This window comes from Capra hircus, chromosome 22, assembly GCF_001704415.2.
Source record: "Capra hircus breed San Clemente chromosome 22, ASM170441v1, whole genome shotgun sequence".
NCBI classification, from domain to species: domain Eukaryota; kingdom Metazoa; phylum Chordata; class Mammalia; order Artiodactyla; family Bovidae; genus Capra; species Capra hircus.
The window spans coordinates 42,854,712-42,871,159 of record NC_030829.1 but is presented as its reverse complement, the minus strand read 5'-3'; the positions used below and the strand labels follow the sequence as shown (position 1 = coordinate 42,871,159).

General features: G+C 44.7%; 3 protein-coding genes across 9 annotated transcripts in view; 2 read left to right on the top strand and 1 right to left on the bottom strand.

Annotated features, from left to right (window-relative positions):
- The window catches only part of PXK (PX domain containing serine/threonine kinase like), an 82,233-nt gene extending 74,698 nt beyond the window's left edge, over positions 1–7,535 (top strand). For 2 of the 7 annotated variants that reach the window (XM_018066767.1, XM_018066766.1), the window contains exon 18: positions 6,232–7,535. In XM_018066767.1, the coding sequence (XP_017922256.1) occupies positions 6,232–6,443 (212 nt within the window). In that variant the 3' untranslated portion in view covers positions 6,444–7,535. Of the gene's footprint in view, positions 1–2,155; positions 2,194–6,231 lie in introns of all 7 variants that reach the window. The other 5 variants (XM_018066768.1, XM_018066769.1, XM_018066772.1 and 2 more) reach the window with 5 other exon arrangements.
- PDHB (pyruvate dehydrogenase (lipoamide) beta) lies at positions 7,876–13,543 on the bottom strand. The gene is made up of 10 exons (XM_005695783.2): positions 13,408–13,543; positions 13,270–13,323; positions 11,374–11,481; positions 11,228–11,290; positions 11,089–11,124; positions 10,644–10,929; positions 10,123–10,233; positions 9,690–9,781; positions 8,699–8,840; positions 7,876–8,412 (listed from the first exon to the last, which is right to left on the bottom strand). The coding sequence occupies exons 1-10, from the start codon at positions 13,447–13,449 to the stop codon at positions 8,267–8,269; spliced, it is 1,080 nt and encodes a 359-aa protein (XP_005695840.1). The 5' UTR covers positions 13,450–13,543; the 3' UTR covers positions 7,876–8,266.
- Positions 13,642–16,448, top strand: part of KCTD6 (potassium channel tetramerization domain containing 6) — a 48,153-nt gene continuing 45,346 nt past the window's right edge. The window contains exon 1 of the mRNA XM_018066765.1: positions 13,642–13,791. The gene's annotated coding sequence lies outside the window, so the exon portion shown is untranslated. The remainder of the gene's footprint in view (positions 13,792–16,448) is intronic.

Here is a 16,448-nt window from a genome sequence, read left to right as displayed (position 1 = left end):
TCATTTTTAAGCAATAATTTTGAAGAGAGAGAGCTGGCGGTTCGTAGAAGGCCAGTCTGTGAGAGTGACTGAAAAGAGGGAAGTTTGTGCAGGACTGGAGGAGGAGGCAAAGCAGGGCCTTGTGGGCACAGAATGACCGAGAACTTGAGTAACAGGAAGGAAGCTTTAGGATAAATAAGACACAAACTATGATGTGTAAAATAAGCTACCAGGATATACTGTACAACACAGGGCATATAGCAAAATTTTATAGTAACTGTAAGGGGAGTATAGCCTTTAAAAACTCTGAATCACTATATTGTACACCTGTAACTTATATAATATTGTACATCAACTGTACTTCTGTAAAACAAATAAATAAGATACAAGAAAAGGGAGAAATTCTTTTAGAATGTTGGAGCTCCCAGGATTTATCTAGCCACATCAAAGTCTGAAACCCACTGTAGGCTCAGAATAGACATCTATGGCCCTAGAAATCGCCTCTTTTTCTCAAAACCACATAAAGCAGTTTCCATCTTTGGGATGAGCAGGTCTGTCCTGTGGTGCTTCTCTAGGCAGTGTGTTAGTTCTGCTCTGCTGCCGGCCTGCAGCCCTCCTCCCTGCCTGCAAGCCCAGTGTATGAGCTCCTTCCCTGGGTCCTCAGTTGCTGGAGTGGGGTGGGCAGGCAGTGGCCCCAGCATCCTCCCTGAGCTACCCCAGGTCAGTGGTCAGCCTGCTGCACCCCACATGGGCCTCTGACCGGCCCGTTCTCAGAGGAAGGGATTCTCCTTTAGGTGGGGGAGCAGGTTGGTTCATTCAGAACTCTGGGATTCACTGTCAGGGAAAAGGTTATCTTTACATTTAACCTGGAATCTAGTCAGTTAAAAGGAGACAGGGAAAAAAATGTGTCCTTTTTTTTTTTTTTCGTTGTGTCCTGAGGCTTGCTTGATCTTTAGTCCCCTGGCAGTGAAAGTGTCAAGTCTTAATCCCTGGACTGTCAGGGAATTCTACCCCCCGCCCTTTTTAAAAATAGTTCTCTAGTCTTAACAGCACCCCATTCCAGTGCTCTTGCCTGGAAAATCCTATGGGTGGAGGAGCCTGGTTGGCTGCAGTCCATGGGGTTGCGAAGAGTCGGAAACGACTGAGCGACTTGACTTTAACTTTTCACTTTCATGCACTGGAGAAGGAAATGGCAACCCACTCTAGTGTTCTTGCCTGGAGAATCCCAGGGACGCCAGAGCCTGGTGGGCTGCTGTCTCTGGGGTCGCACAGTCGGACACGACTGAAGCGACTTAGCAGCAGCAGTCTTAAGTAGATGCTGATGCCAAAGCCAAAACTCCAAAACTTTGGCCACCTGATGCAAAGAACTGACTTATTGGAAAAGACCCTGATGCTGGGGAAGATTGAGGGCAAGAGGAGAAGGGGGGTGGCCGAGGATAAGATGGTTAGATAATGTCACTGACTCAGTGGACATGAATTTGAGCAAACCCAAGAGGATGGTGAAGGACAGGAAAGCCTGGTGTGCTGCAGTCCATGGGGTCACAAAGAGTTGGACATAACTTAGTAACTGAGCTACGAACAAGTGTTAAGTAAGCTACTTCTGCTCACTGCCCTGTTTAGCCTCTGGATCTAAGCGCCTTCAGGGAAAGGGCCCCATGTTCCTGCCCAGGTTAGACTTCCCAGTGCTTCTGCTCTTTCCAGCTTTAAAAAGACACATCTCTATTTCAGACTATAGAAGACTTGTGTGGAAAAGTGATCAGTTCTCATTGTTCTTCCCTCTTCATAAACTGGCCTTATTTAGTAATAGAACTAGGTACACTCCCAGGACCCATTCCACTTTCCAGGGGAGATAAAACCACGATGGGTCTTCTGAATAGCACCTAACTGGTTCAGAAGAAAGAAGTAAAAAGAATGAAGAGGGAAGTGACTCATCGGTTACTCTGTTAGTATTAATATGTTTGCCATGTTCTTAAGAGGGTCACTGTCGTATTTACAAACCGTGCTTCTTGTGATTCACTTAAATATACCCTAGTTTGCAATGAGAATAATCAGCATGTGATTCAGACTAATCTTTTATTGTCTCTATTTGATTAAATGACACTAAATAATGTCACTAAATAATGACACTGAATAATGACTTGTGTCCCCCCTCTCTCTCTCTCTTTGCTATTTTCAGTAGAGCATGCACCATTTTGAACGTGAATTTTCGGTAAAGTAAGCTATACTGATTTTTCTAACTTTAAAGATGCTCTGTTTCTTTCTGTGAAATGGGACATTGTGTCTAGATCACTGAACAAACGGGAAAGCTGATTGGAGACGATTTCCTTGTCTGGATATTTAAATGAAATACAGCATCTTTAAAAGGCGCCCCAGTGACTTCATTTACATTCATTTCATTTTCATCATGACCTTCAAAATTTTCATTTTCCACTCTGATTTTAGTTTTAAAATACAGCCCTAAAACCTACACATCAACTGCATGGCATTTTGATATTTTAATTTTGGAAGCCAGCATCTCACAGTCCTGTTGTTGCAAACGTGCTGGTTCCTTGTTACTCTGATGAAAGGGAAAGGACGTTGGGCAATTGCATTCCTGGTCACAGGGAAGCCACTTACTGACTTTATAACTGATATTAGGGAAAACTCCTTTTTTTAAGCATCCATAATAATAATTAGGACATGAATACAGCCTCCCCATCTTTCTGAGGTAAAAGGCAAAGGCAGTTTCAAACAGCTGGGGGCTGCCTGCTTCGGAGGTCGCTGGCTTCAAATTCCCTCTGAGGGTAGCTGGTAGGTCTGGTGTTGGTCTGAAGGCCAGGTGGTCTCCCCTCCCGAGTGTGGGGACCACGAAGGAACCCAGACCCACAGGCAGTAGTTGACTTCCCACTGTCAAAGTTGGCCCAGGGAAAGGGACTCTGAAAGGTCCTGTTGACACAGCTGGGGAAGATGTTTCTGGCAAGGTGTTTCTACCTGGATCTAACCCCTATGATCTTGCTGCAGCAGTCTGTGGCCTGTTTCAGGGCCACTGCTGGGCTGCCAGGCTCCCATTTGGGGTACTGGGGAGGGTGGAACAGTTAACTCTCCGGGTTTTTGTCTAAGAGAAGGTGAGATTGGACAGATCATGACTGACCTGGTTATCACTGTAGATAAGCTGTCTTTGAGCATTCCTCCACTTAGGGTGTTGGAGGCCAACATTTTTGAAAGCTAGATCCAGTTGGCAGTCAGTCTACTTTGGAATCTGGTGGTGTCCTCGACCTGGGGATGGGGCTTTAGGAGGCCTCTGGAGGGGCACTCACTCACATCTGGGAAGTAGGGGAGCTCAGGCATCAGGCAGCTGTCCCAGATTCGTCACAGGCCCAAGAGTCAACTCTGAATCTGGACGCTGGTAATATTCCCCCCGCTCCCACATTATTAGCCACGTGTTATAGCTTAAGTCCCAGTGAACCTTTAAAGGAATTTTGTGGACCACAGAAGAGGCAAAAAAAGAAAAACTAAAAAAGGACAAAAAAAATCGATGGGACCTGTAATTGGACTGTGAGTCCCTGGGGGCATTTTTGCCTCCTCCAAGGTCAAGTGTTGACCTTGACCTTCAGACCTGGGCCTCCCTTCCATCCACCTTCCTGAGGTTTCTGAGCTAGTCCTGGGCCTGACCCTATGTATGGAGATTTGCCCTGGTTGTTGCAGGCCCAGCGAGGAGAGGCGGACCTCATGGGACATGGGGCCCTTTATGATTGGTCTGGCCCTCTGTGAGGGCACCTCTGGTGACCCTATTTTTTTCCCTTTGGATGAGCAGACTCTCCTTGCACAGCCCCCAGCTGCACAGGTTACCCTGTGGCACTTTGGACAGTTGATTTATTTATGCTACCTACATATTAAAAGCAATTCATTTAGACAGTCTTAGCCTTTACTTCGGAGAAGGCAATGGTACCCACTCCAGTACTCTTGCCTGGAAAATCCCATGGGTGGAGGAGCCTGGTGGGCTGCAGTCCATGGGGTCTCGAAGAGTTGGACACGACTGAGCGACTTCACTTTCACTTTTCACTTTCATGCACTGGAGAAGGAAATGGCAACCCACTCCAGTGTTCTTGCTTGGAGAATCCCAGGGATGCTGGAGCCTGGTGGGCTGCCATCTCTGGGTTCCCACAGAGTCGGACACGACTGAAGTGACTTAGCAGCAGCAGCAGCCTTTACTTGGACAATGAGGGTCTGTTTCCTGAGCACCACCCCCAGTCTCCAAACTGTGGTAGTGAATGTGCGCTTCTCATTTTGAGCGCCAGGTAGTAATGAGGCTACAGACCAGGACTGGTTCCGCATGAGGGCTGAGCAGGTTGGTTCTGTGCCAAGATGGCAGCCTGTACCAAGTCTAGTTCCTGAGGCACATCTCTAGCCTCCCAGAGTCCTGGGCTAGAAGGGTGGCTGCTCTCTGCATAGTCAGTTCCATGCCTCTAGTAGAACAAAGTGCTGTTGCAGCCGTCTTCTGACTCTTCTGCCGGGGTCAAAGCCCAGAGCTGGGAGGCAGAAATGCTGGCGCTCATTCCAGTCCATGTTGGGCCCTCCAGGTCAAGTCCAGTTCTGCTGCCCTTTTCTGGCCATTGGCTGAGAGTGCTGGGGAGGGGCACTGGGAGGGTATTGGCATCCACTCAGTCCTCTGGGCTCTGCAGTTGCTTTCCAACAGGCTTCAGAGGCCATCTGCCCTCCTGGTATTTCAATGGTCACTTTCCAAGAACACCCTTCAGAGGAATGCTTATATGACACACCGGTTTTCCCTGTTCTTCTTATCTCCACAGTCATGTCAGGTTGCAAGTCCTTTTTTATCTCTGTAACCCTATAACCCCAGGCCAGGAGCATCGTCCCATAATCCACCCTGGCATACAACATACTGGAACTTCATCTGTTGTCATTGTATAGAACCAGTGAAAATGACGCTTTGTTCATCTGTCTGTGTTCACTATTTGTATTGCCATATTATTTGAGAATTTCAAGAACTCCAGAGCATTAGTGTGTGTATCTGTGTGATTCTTTAATTTCAGCTGCCTTTAGGTTTGGGTAAAAGATGTAAAGGAAGGTAAGTGGTTTTCTATGAAATATTTTAACCATGGCCTATTACAGTTGGTAAAAAAAGGTTGCTCTTGCTGAAGTATGTTATTGATGGTCCTGAACACCCATCCATGTAAAGTCAAGCTGTGGTGGGCATGTTCTCCTGTTGTCACCGCAGCTCAGGGAGGTGGTGGGGGAGCCATCCAACAGACTGTCTTGCTAGGGTAGCCCTACGATAGGGTAGAGGGTGAGGCTAGGAACAGAGAGGTGGGGTCACAGGGAGCTGCCCAGTTCACAGGAAATGGGGCAACTCACTGTAGCACAGGCAAGTTCTTTGAAGCAAGGCCTTTTCTGAACCGAGTGTTTATTTTGTTCGAAGAGGACGAAATTCATTTGATTCAAAAGTATACAATTCAAGTGCACAATGTCTGTGTGCCTGGAAGGAAGCTAAGAGAAGTTTCGGATACCTGTTCAGTTTCCTTCTCCTTGCCCACCAGGGTAGAGCCTGCCATTCCAGTCTCCCCCAACACTTCATTAAAGATGTAGGGTTAGTGCATTTCCATCTTGTAGGGTTGGCTCTCAGTGGATACAAGGGTGTTTGAGGAAGATGCCTCCTTGAGAGTGCCATTGTGGGAGAAAGTCCTCTGTCCCTTGCTGAACATTGCTGGCAATTATTAGCATTTTATATTTCTTTCAGGCAACCTATTATATTCAAGACAGATGAAAAGGGAAAAAAAAAGACCCTGAGGAGCCCATAACCCAGCAGACAGTGGTTCCTTGCTGAGAATCCTAAGTGGTTTGTCATTTCATGTTAAATCACATCTTTCAAATACTAAAGAACTGTTCATCCCTTTCTAGTGATCGATATTTAGGTAGCCCAGCTGTGCATACAGATGTCTTTCATTGCTAGCTCAGGAGTAGGTGGAGCTGCCTGGAACCTGGAAAAAGTAGGAAAGGGAACCTTTCTTTTGGGATCATTTTTAAAATCTGGAAATTCATCTATGCAGAGAATGTCACTCTGTGTAGTTTTATGTAATCTGTGGTATTTGTTAACTTGGAAGAAATGGCAACTTTAAAAAAAATCACACAGTACAAAGTATCTCGGCCCCTCTGAGGGAAAATGTGTGCAGTCTTCCCCAAGTCCTTTCTGCCCAGGACTGGATGTGTGCAGGGAGGGTGCGTGCAGAATCACTGACTGTCCCTTCTCCTCCACAGGAATATCCGCGTTACCTCCACCTCCTCCACCTCCGCCTCCACCAGCAGCAGCTCCCTCACCTCCTGTGAGCACAGAGGCGCCCTCACAGCTTCCACCCCAGGCCATGAATGGCGTGAGCCGAGGGGCCTTACTCAGCTCCATCCAGAATTTCCAAAAAGGAACTTTGAGGAAAGCCGAAACCTGTGATCACAGCGCTCCTAAGATTGGCTAAAGCTTCGTGTTTATACTCGGAGGGAAAAGTTCTTTTTTTTTTCCTTTTACCTCCACCCCCTGAAGTACCCTCCTTCTGGATGAATAATTGCTGAGCCAGTACAGCCACATACGACTTTGCAGATGCTCACAAAAGGGGCTTTTCAAGAGGGAAACACAGTCTTCAAGTAGAATGAAGTCAGGCTGGCATTGCTGCCTTAAGAAATATTTTGTTCCTTGGTTACTATCGGAATCTGGTTCACCCTCTTTTGGTGGGCAGCAGCATATCAGAATCAATTATTTCCACCAACTGAAGGAAATGGACAAAAAACAAAAACGATGACAATATTCAGTCACTGAGGTGAATAGCCTTGGTGTTACAATCCCTCCCATCCCGCCAGACAGCTCCTAGAACTGTTCCTCTCATTTCTCTATTCTAAAGCATCTTCTGGTTATTTGTTAGATAAAGCTGTTTTTTGCTACTTTTAATTTCATCTTAGACATTAACACTGTAGCCCAAAGCATAGTGATGTCGCTGAGAGTCAGAGAAGCAACCGAGTTCTTCATTTCCCCCTCAAGTAGAAGGTGAAAGTTCACAACATTCTCTCAAGTTCAATCAGGAACTCCATTGTGGTTACAGAACTCAGGGCTGCTATAGGAACTACTCTAGGCTCTTCGTTCCTTTTAGTTAGTACGTGTTGAACAGACAAAAAAATGTTAACATCAGGAAAAGCTCTTGCCAATTCAAGGATCTTCTTAATCCTTAGCATTTAAGTCAAGTTTGGGGCTTGGGGGGGGGGGGTGGTCATTATTACAAGTAAATTTGGCACCTATAGAAATCAGTTCTGATTTTTGAAAGATTTATCCAAATATATCATGTTTTTAACATTACTCATTTATTAGAAAGATCCTTTATCCTATGATTTGCTTAAACCCTTAAATAAATTGCACTTTAAAGGATTATAAGTAATCCATCTAAAAAAATCAAGTTATACACATCAGTGTTGGTTACTATGCAGAGAGAATGTCATTGTGTATAGTTTCATGTAATCTGTGATAAATGTTCAGCTGTATTTTTTATTAAAATAAACTGTGTCAAGAAAATGTGTTTTTAGCTTGGCTAGATATTTTAATGGGAAGTTTCTGTACCACTTATGTGCTTCCGTAACTAACTTACATCTATCTTTTCCATCTCAACTTTTGAGGAGAGCAGTGTATGGCAGAATATTATGTTTTTTGGCAGTGGGAAAAATACCTGACGTGGATCTTGGTTTAGCTTTGAAGAGAACCTACTGGAATTAGGCATCTGAAGAGTTGGTGGGCAAGTTCCTGTTGTAAGTAAGTGATGCAGTTTAGGAAATTAGTGTTTAGTTCCTGATGGCACTAATTTCTTAACAGAATTCTAGGACTTCTATGCCACATTTATTATCTCAAGAATATAAAAATACTATTAGTCATAGTTAGGAATTCCTTTATTGCTTATCAAAAACAATCTTAACAGTAAATGTAGATTAAATGCTTTTATTTTTTACATATAAGTTATCCTTTTTTGGATATATCTTTCATCAGGACTCTGCCACATTTATACCATGTTCTTCCAGTGAGAGGGTAAAACTGCACATGAACCGTATTCAAAGAACATGGTACTGTAACAGACCAAAAAAATACGGAACTTAGGAGAGGGGCATGTTTTACCACAAACACATTTAAACCTCTTCCCAGTAAAAAAAATCTGTTGCTGCTTCAGAGATAACTTTATGAATTAAAAGGTCTTATGGAACAATCCAGATGAAGAGTCAGCAAGTATTTTAAGTAAATTCCAATGACCTGAACTTCAAGTCCAAACTAGATATTCAGTGTTTTCTTTATTGCAAATATGATGTCTTTAACCTGAGGTACAGAGTTGTCTTCTAGAATCTTTGCATAAGGCATAGGCACGTCGGCACCAGTGACACGAACTGCAGGAGCATCCAGGAAATTGAACGCAGGGCCTACGAGGGAAGGAGGTGCAAATCAGAGAGGCAAGGAAAACCAGCTGAACACCACCACTTCAGCACAGCAGGTATGGCTGCCCAGAGAAGGGAAGTCTGAAATCTATGCTAATTACAAAGAATTGTTTATGGTTTTGCTTTGTTTAATTACCCAAAGGAAAAATACCAAGCTGGAAAGTTGAAAATTTCAAGTCATTTGATCATCCCTAGCTTTTGTTTATTTTGTCCTATAATAAACAGTGTTTATTACAGCTTAACTCTTCTGGAATCAGTGTCTCTGAAATACCTTCCATGATCCTGGCACAGATTTCAGCTCCTACTCCGAACTGTGGCCAGCCTCCTTCCACGGTTACAAGGTGATTGGTCTTCATGACACTGGCTTCTATTGTCTCAATGTCCATTGGCCTGATGGTTCGCAAATTTATCACCTAGACAAATAATACAGTAAATAGCTTTATAGAGCCACTGCCTCACAAATACAGTTTTATCCCCATAAAGCCACTTCCCTTATATGTGTGTTCTCAGTCGCACAGTTGTGTCTGAGTCTTGACAACCCCATGGACTGCAGCCTGCCAGGTTCCTCTGTCTGTGGGATTTCCCAGGCAAGAATACTGGAGTGGGTTGCCATTTGCACTCCAGGGGATCTTCCTGATCCAGGGATGAAACCTGCATTTCCTGTCAATTTTTGAGTCTAGGGAAATCTGACTATGTCAAAAGGGAAACATTAAAATTCTTTATCTCTACTACAAGCAGCTCTGTTCACTTACAAAACTCACTTGTCCTCCCTTGGCTTTAACTTCCTCCTCATCAAAATAGTAACTAATACATGACTGCTTACCAAGTACCGGACACTACATTAAGTATAATTCCACAACCACCCTGATGGGACAGTAAATGTATTATCCTCATTTTATGGCTGATGACACTGAGATTTATTAAAGTACATATATAACTTGCCCAAGCATAACCAGCAAGTGTTATCTCCTGGATATCAAAAGGTTAGACTCAATGACTTCTAAGTTTTCCATTCTCCCAACCTCCAGCTCTAAGTCTGGATCTTAACTTGATAAAACAGATACTAAAAAGATCCAGACACTAGGTGTTAAAAAGCTAGGTGTTTAAAAACCAAGTAGGTTCCCACCGTTAAGCTGAGACAGAACTAAGCGACAAAGCAAGATTTCATATCTAATAACCTGTTACAGAACTCAAACTCATCTTTCTGGGTCTTTTTAAAGGGATTTTTCTGATTCTTTAAGAACATGTGCATGTCCACTTACCTCACATTCAATTCCCTCTTTGGACAGCACTGTTGCAGCTTCTAAGCAGTGGCCCACAGGTCTTGAATGAGCAACTATAGTTACGTGTGTTCCTGAAACAAAGTTGTCACAGATCAGAGGTCAGGTTGAAACCAAACACACTGTCCTTCTCTGTAGCCAGCTGTGGTTCTTGTTCATTAGTAAAATCTTAAGTTCATTCAAGTGAGATGAGAACGTGATAGCCTTCCTGGAAATGAAGTACAAATCCACTAGGCTCAGATTTACAAAAGCACAAATACATGGAGCAGTCAGGGCATAACACACTTTAAACTTGAACTTATCCTGTAATTTCCTAGTCAAAGTAAAGGCCAGTAACTTCTAGATCGAGCCTGATCAACATAAACAGAAGGAGCAGAGTGCTAATAATGTTGAAGTGTATACTGATTTCGCTTACCTTGCCTTTCTATTTTGGCTTTTCCAATAGGGATCAGAAAATCTTTTGACTGAGCTTCTGAAGGAAGTTCAAAAGGTACTCCGTACATCAATTCATTCTCCAACACCACCACTACAATATATAAATATTTAAACCAACGTAACCACATGACTAAGAATATCTAGAAACACAATCATTCATTCTGTGAGACGTTTCACTGTGCTGATTAGGAAGCGTCACAGTGTCCAGGAGCCTTATGGATGGTTTAGATACAGACATCTATAGTCTGGTCAATCCTGATTTTACCTCTGGGGTTAAATCAGTGTTATAGGTGTGTAGTAAATTTCTCTTGTACCTAATTGGCCCCCATATAGTCATAGATAAGAAAAACACTAGTTTTTTTCCTATGTTTACTATATCTGTAGATCTCTAACATATGTCTACACCTAACTTTAAAGGTCTTTAATGGTTCCTTCCATGCAGATATTTCATTTTAGTACTTTAATGTTCAAAAGAGATGCACGACACACCCCTCTACTGACCTGGGTTGTTATCCCGAATGGCTGATTTAATAAGCCCCTTTGCATCCTCTGAACTCCAGGGGCTGACCACCTTTAAGCCTGGGCAATGCCCATACCAGGCAGCAAAACACTGTGAGTGCTGGGCAGCTACACCTGCTGAGGCGCCATTGGGCCCCCTGAAGACTATGGGCACAGACTGAAGGCCCCCTGACATGTAGTACGTCTTGGCAGCTGAGTTTATGACCTGGTCGATGGCTTGCATAGAGAAATTGAAGGTCATGAATTCACAAATGGGCCGTAACCCAGCCTGTCAAATCAAAAATGTTGAAAAGATGTTGAAAAGACTGGAAAACATCAGTTTAGAGTGGCAAATAACTACTTTGCCCCCCCAACACTCAAGCAATGATTTTAAAAGGTGTTGTTAAAAGAAACTCTTTGGGTGAGATTCACAAAGAAGACTACCTACCATAGCTGCACCTACAGCAATTCCAGCAAAACCCATCTAGAAAGTAAAATGCAAATGTAAGTAAAAATCCACAAAAATTATAGTAGTATCCTTTAACAGACAGGCCCCTCCAAGGTCTGCTTCCTGATGGAAGGCTTACCTCAGATATGGGAGTATCTATGATCCTCTTATCTCCGTATTTCTTCCATAGGCCTCGACTAACCTATAAGCAATGACCCCATTACTTCTAAGTGGGGGCAAATGACCATCTCAATTCTGCATAGTGTTTTTTTTTCCCTTACTTACCTTATATGCCCCATCGTACTGGGCAACTTCTTCCCCAAGGAGAAATACCTTCTCATCTCTTTCCAGCTCCTCATCCATGCCTTGATTTATAGCCTCACGAACTGTCACCTGTCACAGGCATGGGAAAGCAGTCAATAAACTACAAGATTACTTAGGATACTACTGAGAGTCTCTCTTGACCTAGGCTGCCCACAGCACACTAGACAAAAACCATCAGTAGAACAGGCTTCTCTAAAAGTTCAAAGAATTTAAAAAGTAACATTTCTATTGCTCATTGCCAGTCTATGATTATATGTATGAATGAAAAGTATACTAAACACTTCCCTTTTTAATATTTATTGGCTGCACTGGGTTTTAGTCGCACATATGGGATCTTCCCATTGTGTTGTGCGGGATCTTTCATTGTGGCTCACTGGCTCATCAGCTGCCATCCAAGAGCTCAGTAGTAGTGGCGCACAGGCTCAGTTTCCCATGTGGGATCTTAGTTCCCTGAAAAGGGATCGAACCCACGTCCCCTGCATTGCATGGTGGATTCTTAACCACTGGACCAGCAGGGAAGTCCCCTTTTTCTTAATGACTACCTAATCTTGAGAAATCTGCTTGCTGGCCAGGCCAGTTCACAGGTGCTTTCCTAAGTAGAGAGTATACTGGATAATTTTATTTCCACATTTGGTATACTGTGGGGCAGAGAACAGTCAAGGAAGCCTAAGGAACACTACATAATGAGCACTAACTAAGCGCCAGACACTGCCACACACTTTGCCTTCAGGATCTAGGAATTACTCAACTATAGAGGTTGGTAGAATCCTCCAGTAACAGAAATGAGAAAGAGAAAATCCTCCAAAACTCGAACACAGAATTACCATATAATCCAACAATTCCAACTTCTAGATTTTATACCCCAAAGAACTGACAGCGGCGCCAGTCTATGTCTGACGCAGGATATAGCATGCTTGGGGCTGGTGCATGGGGATGACCCAGAGAGATGTTATGGGGAGGGAGGTGGGAGGGGGGTTCATGTTTGGGAAAGCATGTAAGAATTAAAGATTTTAAAATTAAAAAAAATAATAATAAATTAAAAAACTGAAAGCGGAGACTCAGATAATTGCACATCAAAGTTCACAGCACCATTATTCAAAATCCAACAGGTGGAAACAACTCAGGTGTCCATCAATGGTGAGTGGGTAAGAAAAGGTGGTATATGCCTACAACGGAATACTATTCAGCCTTAAAAACGAATGAAATTCTGACACATGCTACAACATGGATGAACCTTGAAAACTTGGTAAGTGAAAGAAGTCAGACCTATAAGGAAAAATATTAAATGATTCCATTTATAGGCCACCCCTGCTGCTGCTGCTGCTGCTGCTGCTGCTGCTGCTGCTGCTGCTGCTGCTGCTAAGTCGCTTCAAACGTGTCTGACCCTGTTCTTCCCCACAGACAGCAGCCCATCAGGCTCCTCTGTCCCTGGGATTCTCTAGGCAAGAATCCTGGAATGGGTGGCCATTTCCTTCTCCAATAGGCCATCCCTAGAATACATGAATTCATTACCACAGAAAAGTACCGAGGGGTTAGAGGTCACCAGGGGCTAAGGAAGCGTTACTGTTCAGTAAGTACAGTTTCTGTTTGGGACGATGATAAAGTTCTGGTGGTGAATGGAAGACATGCTAAATGCACTTAGCGCCACTGAATATCCAGTTTAAAACAGTAAATTTTGTTATGTATATTTTACCACAATAAAAAACTTTAAGGGGAGGTGAGGGAAGAAGTGTCACGTCTAGTTCTCTCAGATCGGCCATTTGATTCCATTAAGCCTCGCGTGGGTGACATGCGACCCCAGCCTCTGCCCTGGGGCAAGGGGGCCCTCCCGGCCCGACTAGCGTCCGGGCCAGTTACCTGCAGTGCAGCCGGCGCGGTCCGGTGGAACCGCCTCCTCAGCAGCCCGGAGACCTGGCAGGGAGAGAGAGAGGACGCTCAGAGGGAACAGAGAGGGCAGGGGTCGCGCAGGGTCATAGCAAGGGAGCCGTTGCCTACCTGCTCAAGGGGTCTCCGCACCAACACAGCAACAACCGCCATCTTGACCGTGTCCTCTAGCCGCTGCCAAATGACAGCACAGCAGGGCCGCGGACGAGTAGGACCCCGCTCCCCCGCCGGCGCGGGCCAATGGCAGGGCACGACGCCTGCGTGCCCCGCCTCCCGCAGTGCGTCATGGGCCGAGGGGGCGGGCCGAGGGGCGTGTGGGTGGTCCCAGTTTGTGGCGGCCGGGAAACAACTAGGGAGCGCAGGCGGTTGCTGGCGCTCGGGGTGCACGCCCGGAGCGCGTCCCTCCGTGTTGGTATTTTGGACCCGGGGACCGAAAGTCAGACGCTGATGAGCGTAACTCGAGGCCGTGAAAACTGCAGGCACAGAAACGCTTTGGTACGAAGGAGCACTTTATACATAATCTGGTGACTGGGTATTTACAGTCTGACAAGTTACCCTGGGAACACTGTCTTGTGGTTCCTTAGAATGTGAACTGGAGCTAGCTTTCATGTGTGCCAGGCATTATGTTACGTGCTTTAGGGCTCACTTAATTCTCATAGGAACCCTCTCAGGTAATTAGTGTTAATATTATTAGCTCTATTTCTCAGATGGGTAGACTGAATGAAGTAGGGATTGGTTAAAGGAGCCAGAATTTGACTTTACGACTCCTGACTGTAAAAGGTAGTCTTTCCCCACTGCTTCGTAAAGCGGAATTTGGGGTCCCAACCTGGGAGGGAGTTACAACAACCTGCATTTAGAGAGGGCCTATCACCTGAGAAGAGGGCGTCACAGAATAAGATGGCTGGATGGCATCACCCGTACAATGGACATGAACTTGGGCAAAGTTTTGGGAGATGGTAAGGGACAGGGAGGCTTGCCGTGCTGCAGTCCATGGGGTCACAAAGAGTTGGACACGCCTAGTGACTGAACATAATCTGACTAGGGAAGCCTCTGGAAGCTTTATCTCATTGGTCTCATTTCGACTTGGGAGTGAGGGGAATGGGTCACGTAGAACCTTTGGGGACTCCCCCAGTCCTCACTCTTATCCAGGACATTTCAGAAATTTCTATGAGGGTTGCGAGCTGCTGGTCTGCAACCTGAGAATCTGGGTTTATTGTAAGGGCCCCGAGAAGCCAGTGCAGCAGGGAGAGACTAGGTCACAGGAATCTGGTTGCTGAGTGAGAGGAGAGGGGTGAGGGCAGAAGCAGGGAGACCCCAGGGAGACTCTGGTAGAAAGAACTGGAATAGAGGACAGCTTCAGCATGACGAGCAGGTGGCAGGTTTGAGATCTGTTTGGGACTGGAATCAATAGGGAAGGGGAAGAGTTGAGGAAGATTTGGGTTTTCTTTGTTTTTGTTGGATGGGTCTGAGAAGAGAGGCGACTAGGTGTAGGAGATAAGGATCTATTCTGAAGAAGCTATATTTAGACAGCAGGCTCAGGTTGAATGTTTGGAGCCTGGAGCTAGAGGCTGGGTAGTGCTAGAGAAATTTGGACACAGCTGCTTGGGCATGGCTTTTAGTCTCTGGGCTTTTGCTTCATCATCTTTAAAATGGAAAATTTGTCTCTAAGATGTGAAGTCAAGACGTTCTGTCTTCCTGACATCATTGCCTAGTCCCTTCAATCTGTGGACTGAGATAAAACACACAACATGAGAGCTGTGAGATTCGTTTTATTTGGGGACTTAATGAGGACTATACCCCAGGAGACTGCTCTCAGTGCATAGTGATTTGGAGAAGGGTATGCAGTCTGGCACACATCTGGGTAGAAGGTTACTGCTAGTCATGAGTAGGTAGTTTAGTTAATGATTTGTAGTGCTTTTCCAAGTATGGTGAGATGCAAGAAATTGGGTTCATAAGCTATTCTCCTGAAATTATCTGAAGGCCTGTTTTACCAGGTTTTCTCAGAGCTTGAAAGTGAACGTTAAGTGAAAGTGAATGTTAAGTCGCTCAGTCCTGTCCAACTCTTCGAGATCCCGTGGTCTGTAGCCCACCAGGCTTCTCTGTTCATGGGGTTCTCCAGGCAAGAATACTGGAGTGGGTTGCCATTTCCTTCTCCAGGGGATCTTCCCGACCCAGGGATCGAACCCAGGTCTCCCGCATTGCAGGCAGATGCTTTAACCTCTGAGCCACCAGTTGAGCTCGGAGTGCCTCATTTTCTCAGAGGTTGGAGTGCCTCATTTTCAGTCTTTGTCCTGAATTCGTTTCAGGGTATGTTGATGGTCAGCAGTGGCAGTGGCTAATAACTCAACTGTTGTAGAGCACAATGGCAAGCAACGGTTTTTACTTGTCAAGTCCTTGACAGGAAACCAGTACTTCTCTGGCAGCCACACAGCATCCTTGGGAATAGCCTCGAATTTGAGATATCACCCCTCACTGGTTCCTGGGTTCTGCTTAGAACAAAAATGTAAGTCAGTTCTCTTGCCTCTCTCACCTCTCCCACCATCCAGCACTAAAAGGGTTTCAGAATTAAAATTACAAAGCAAAAGGAGGTATTAATGTAAGGGAAGAAAGGCCTAAAGAGAAACCAAAAGTACGGACTGTGATGTAGACAGACTTTATTTACACAGAAATCCCAAAAAGCCAGGAATCCTGAGACTGTGTAGCTAGCCTGGCCACTTGTGTCAGAATGGCAGTAGCAACTCCAGAGGACTCAGCTGGCCTCAGGTGAGAATTTCCTTTAAAATAATGACTGCAAACATTTCAGACACATTGAATATCTTCATCTGTATATATACATTCCTTTCAAACTCTATAAATGGCCAGTTTGGGAAAGCCAGGCATAATTTTATGTTTTGGAGTAAAAAGCACAAAAGTTGGAAGTGTTAAAGTGTAAACCCATCATCTTTTTAAAGCCAATCTGCATTCATAGGCTCACTGAATTTTACAGAAAAGGATTGGAAAGTGTAAGCCACTTCAGTCTTGCAATTAAATCTTTCCAAAGTTCCAGGAACATTTGTCCTCCAGTATCTTTGGGTTGTCACTCATCAGAAAGTCCTTCATCCAAAGTTTCAATCTCCACAGGGTTCCACAATTATTATTATTATTTTGGTCAT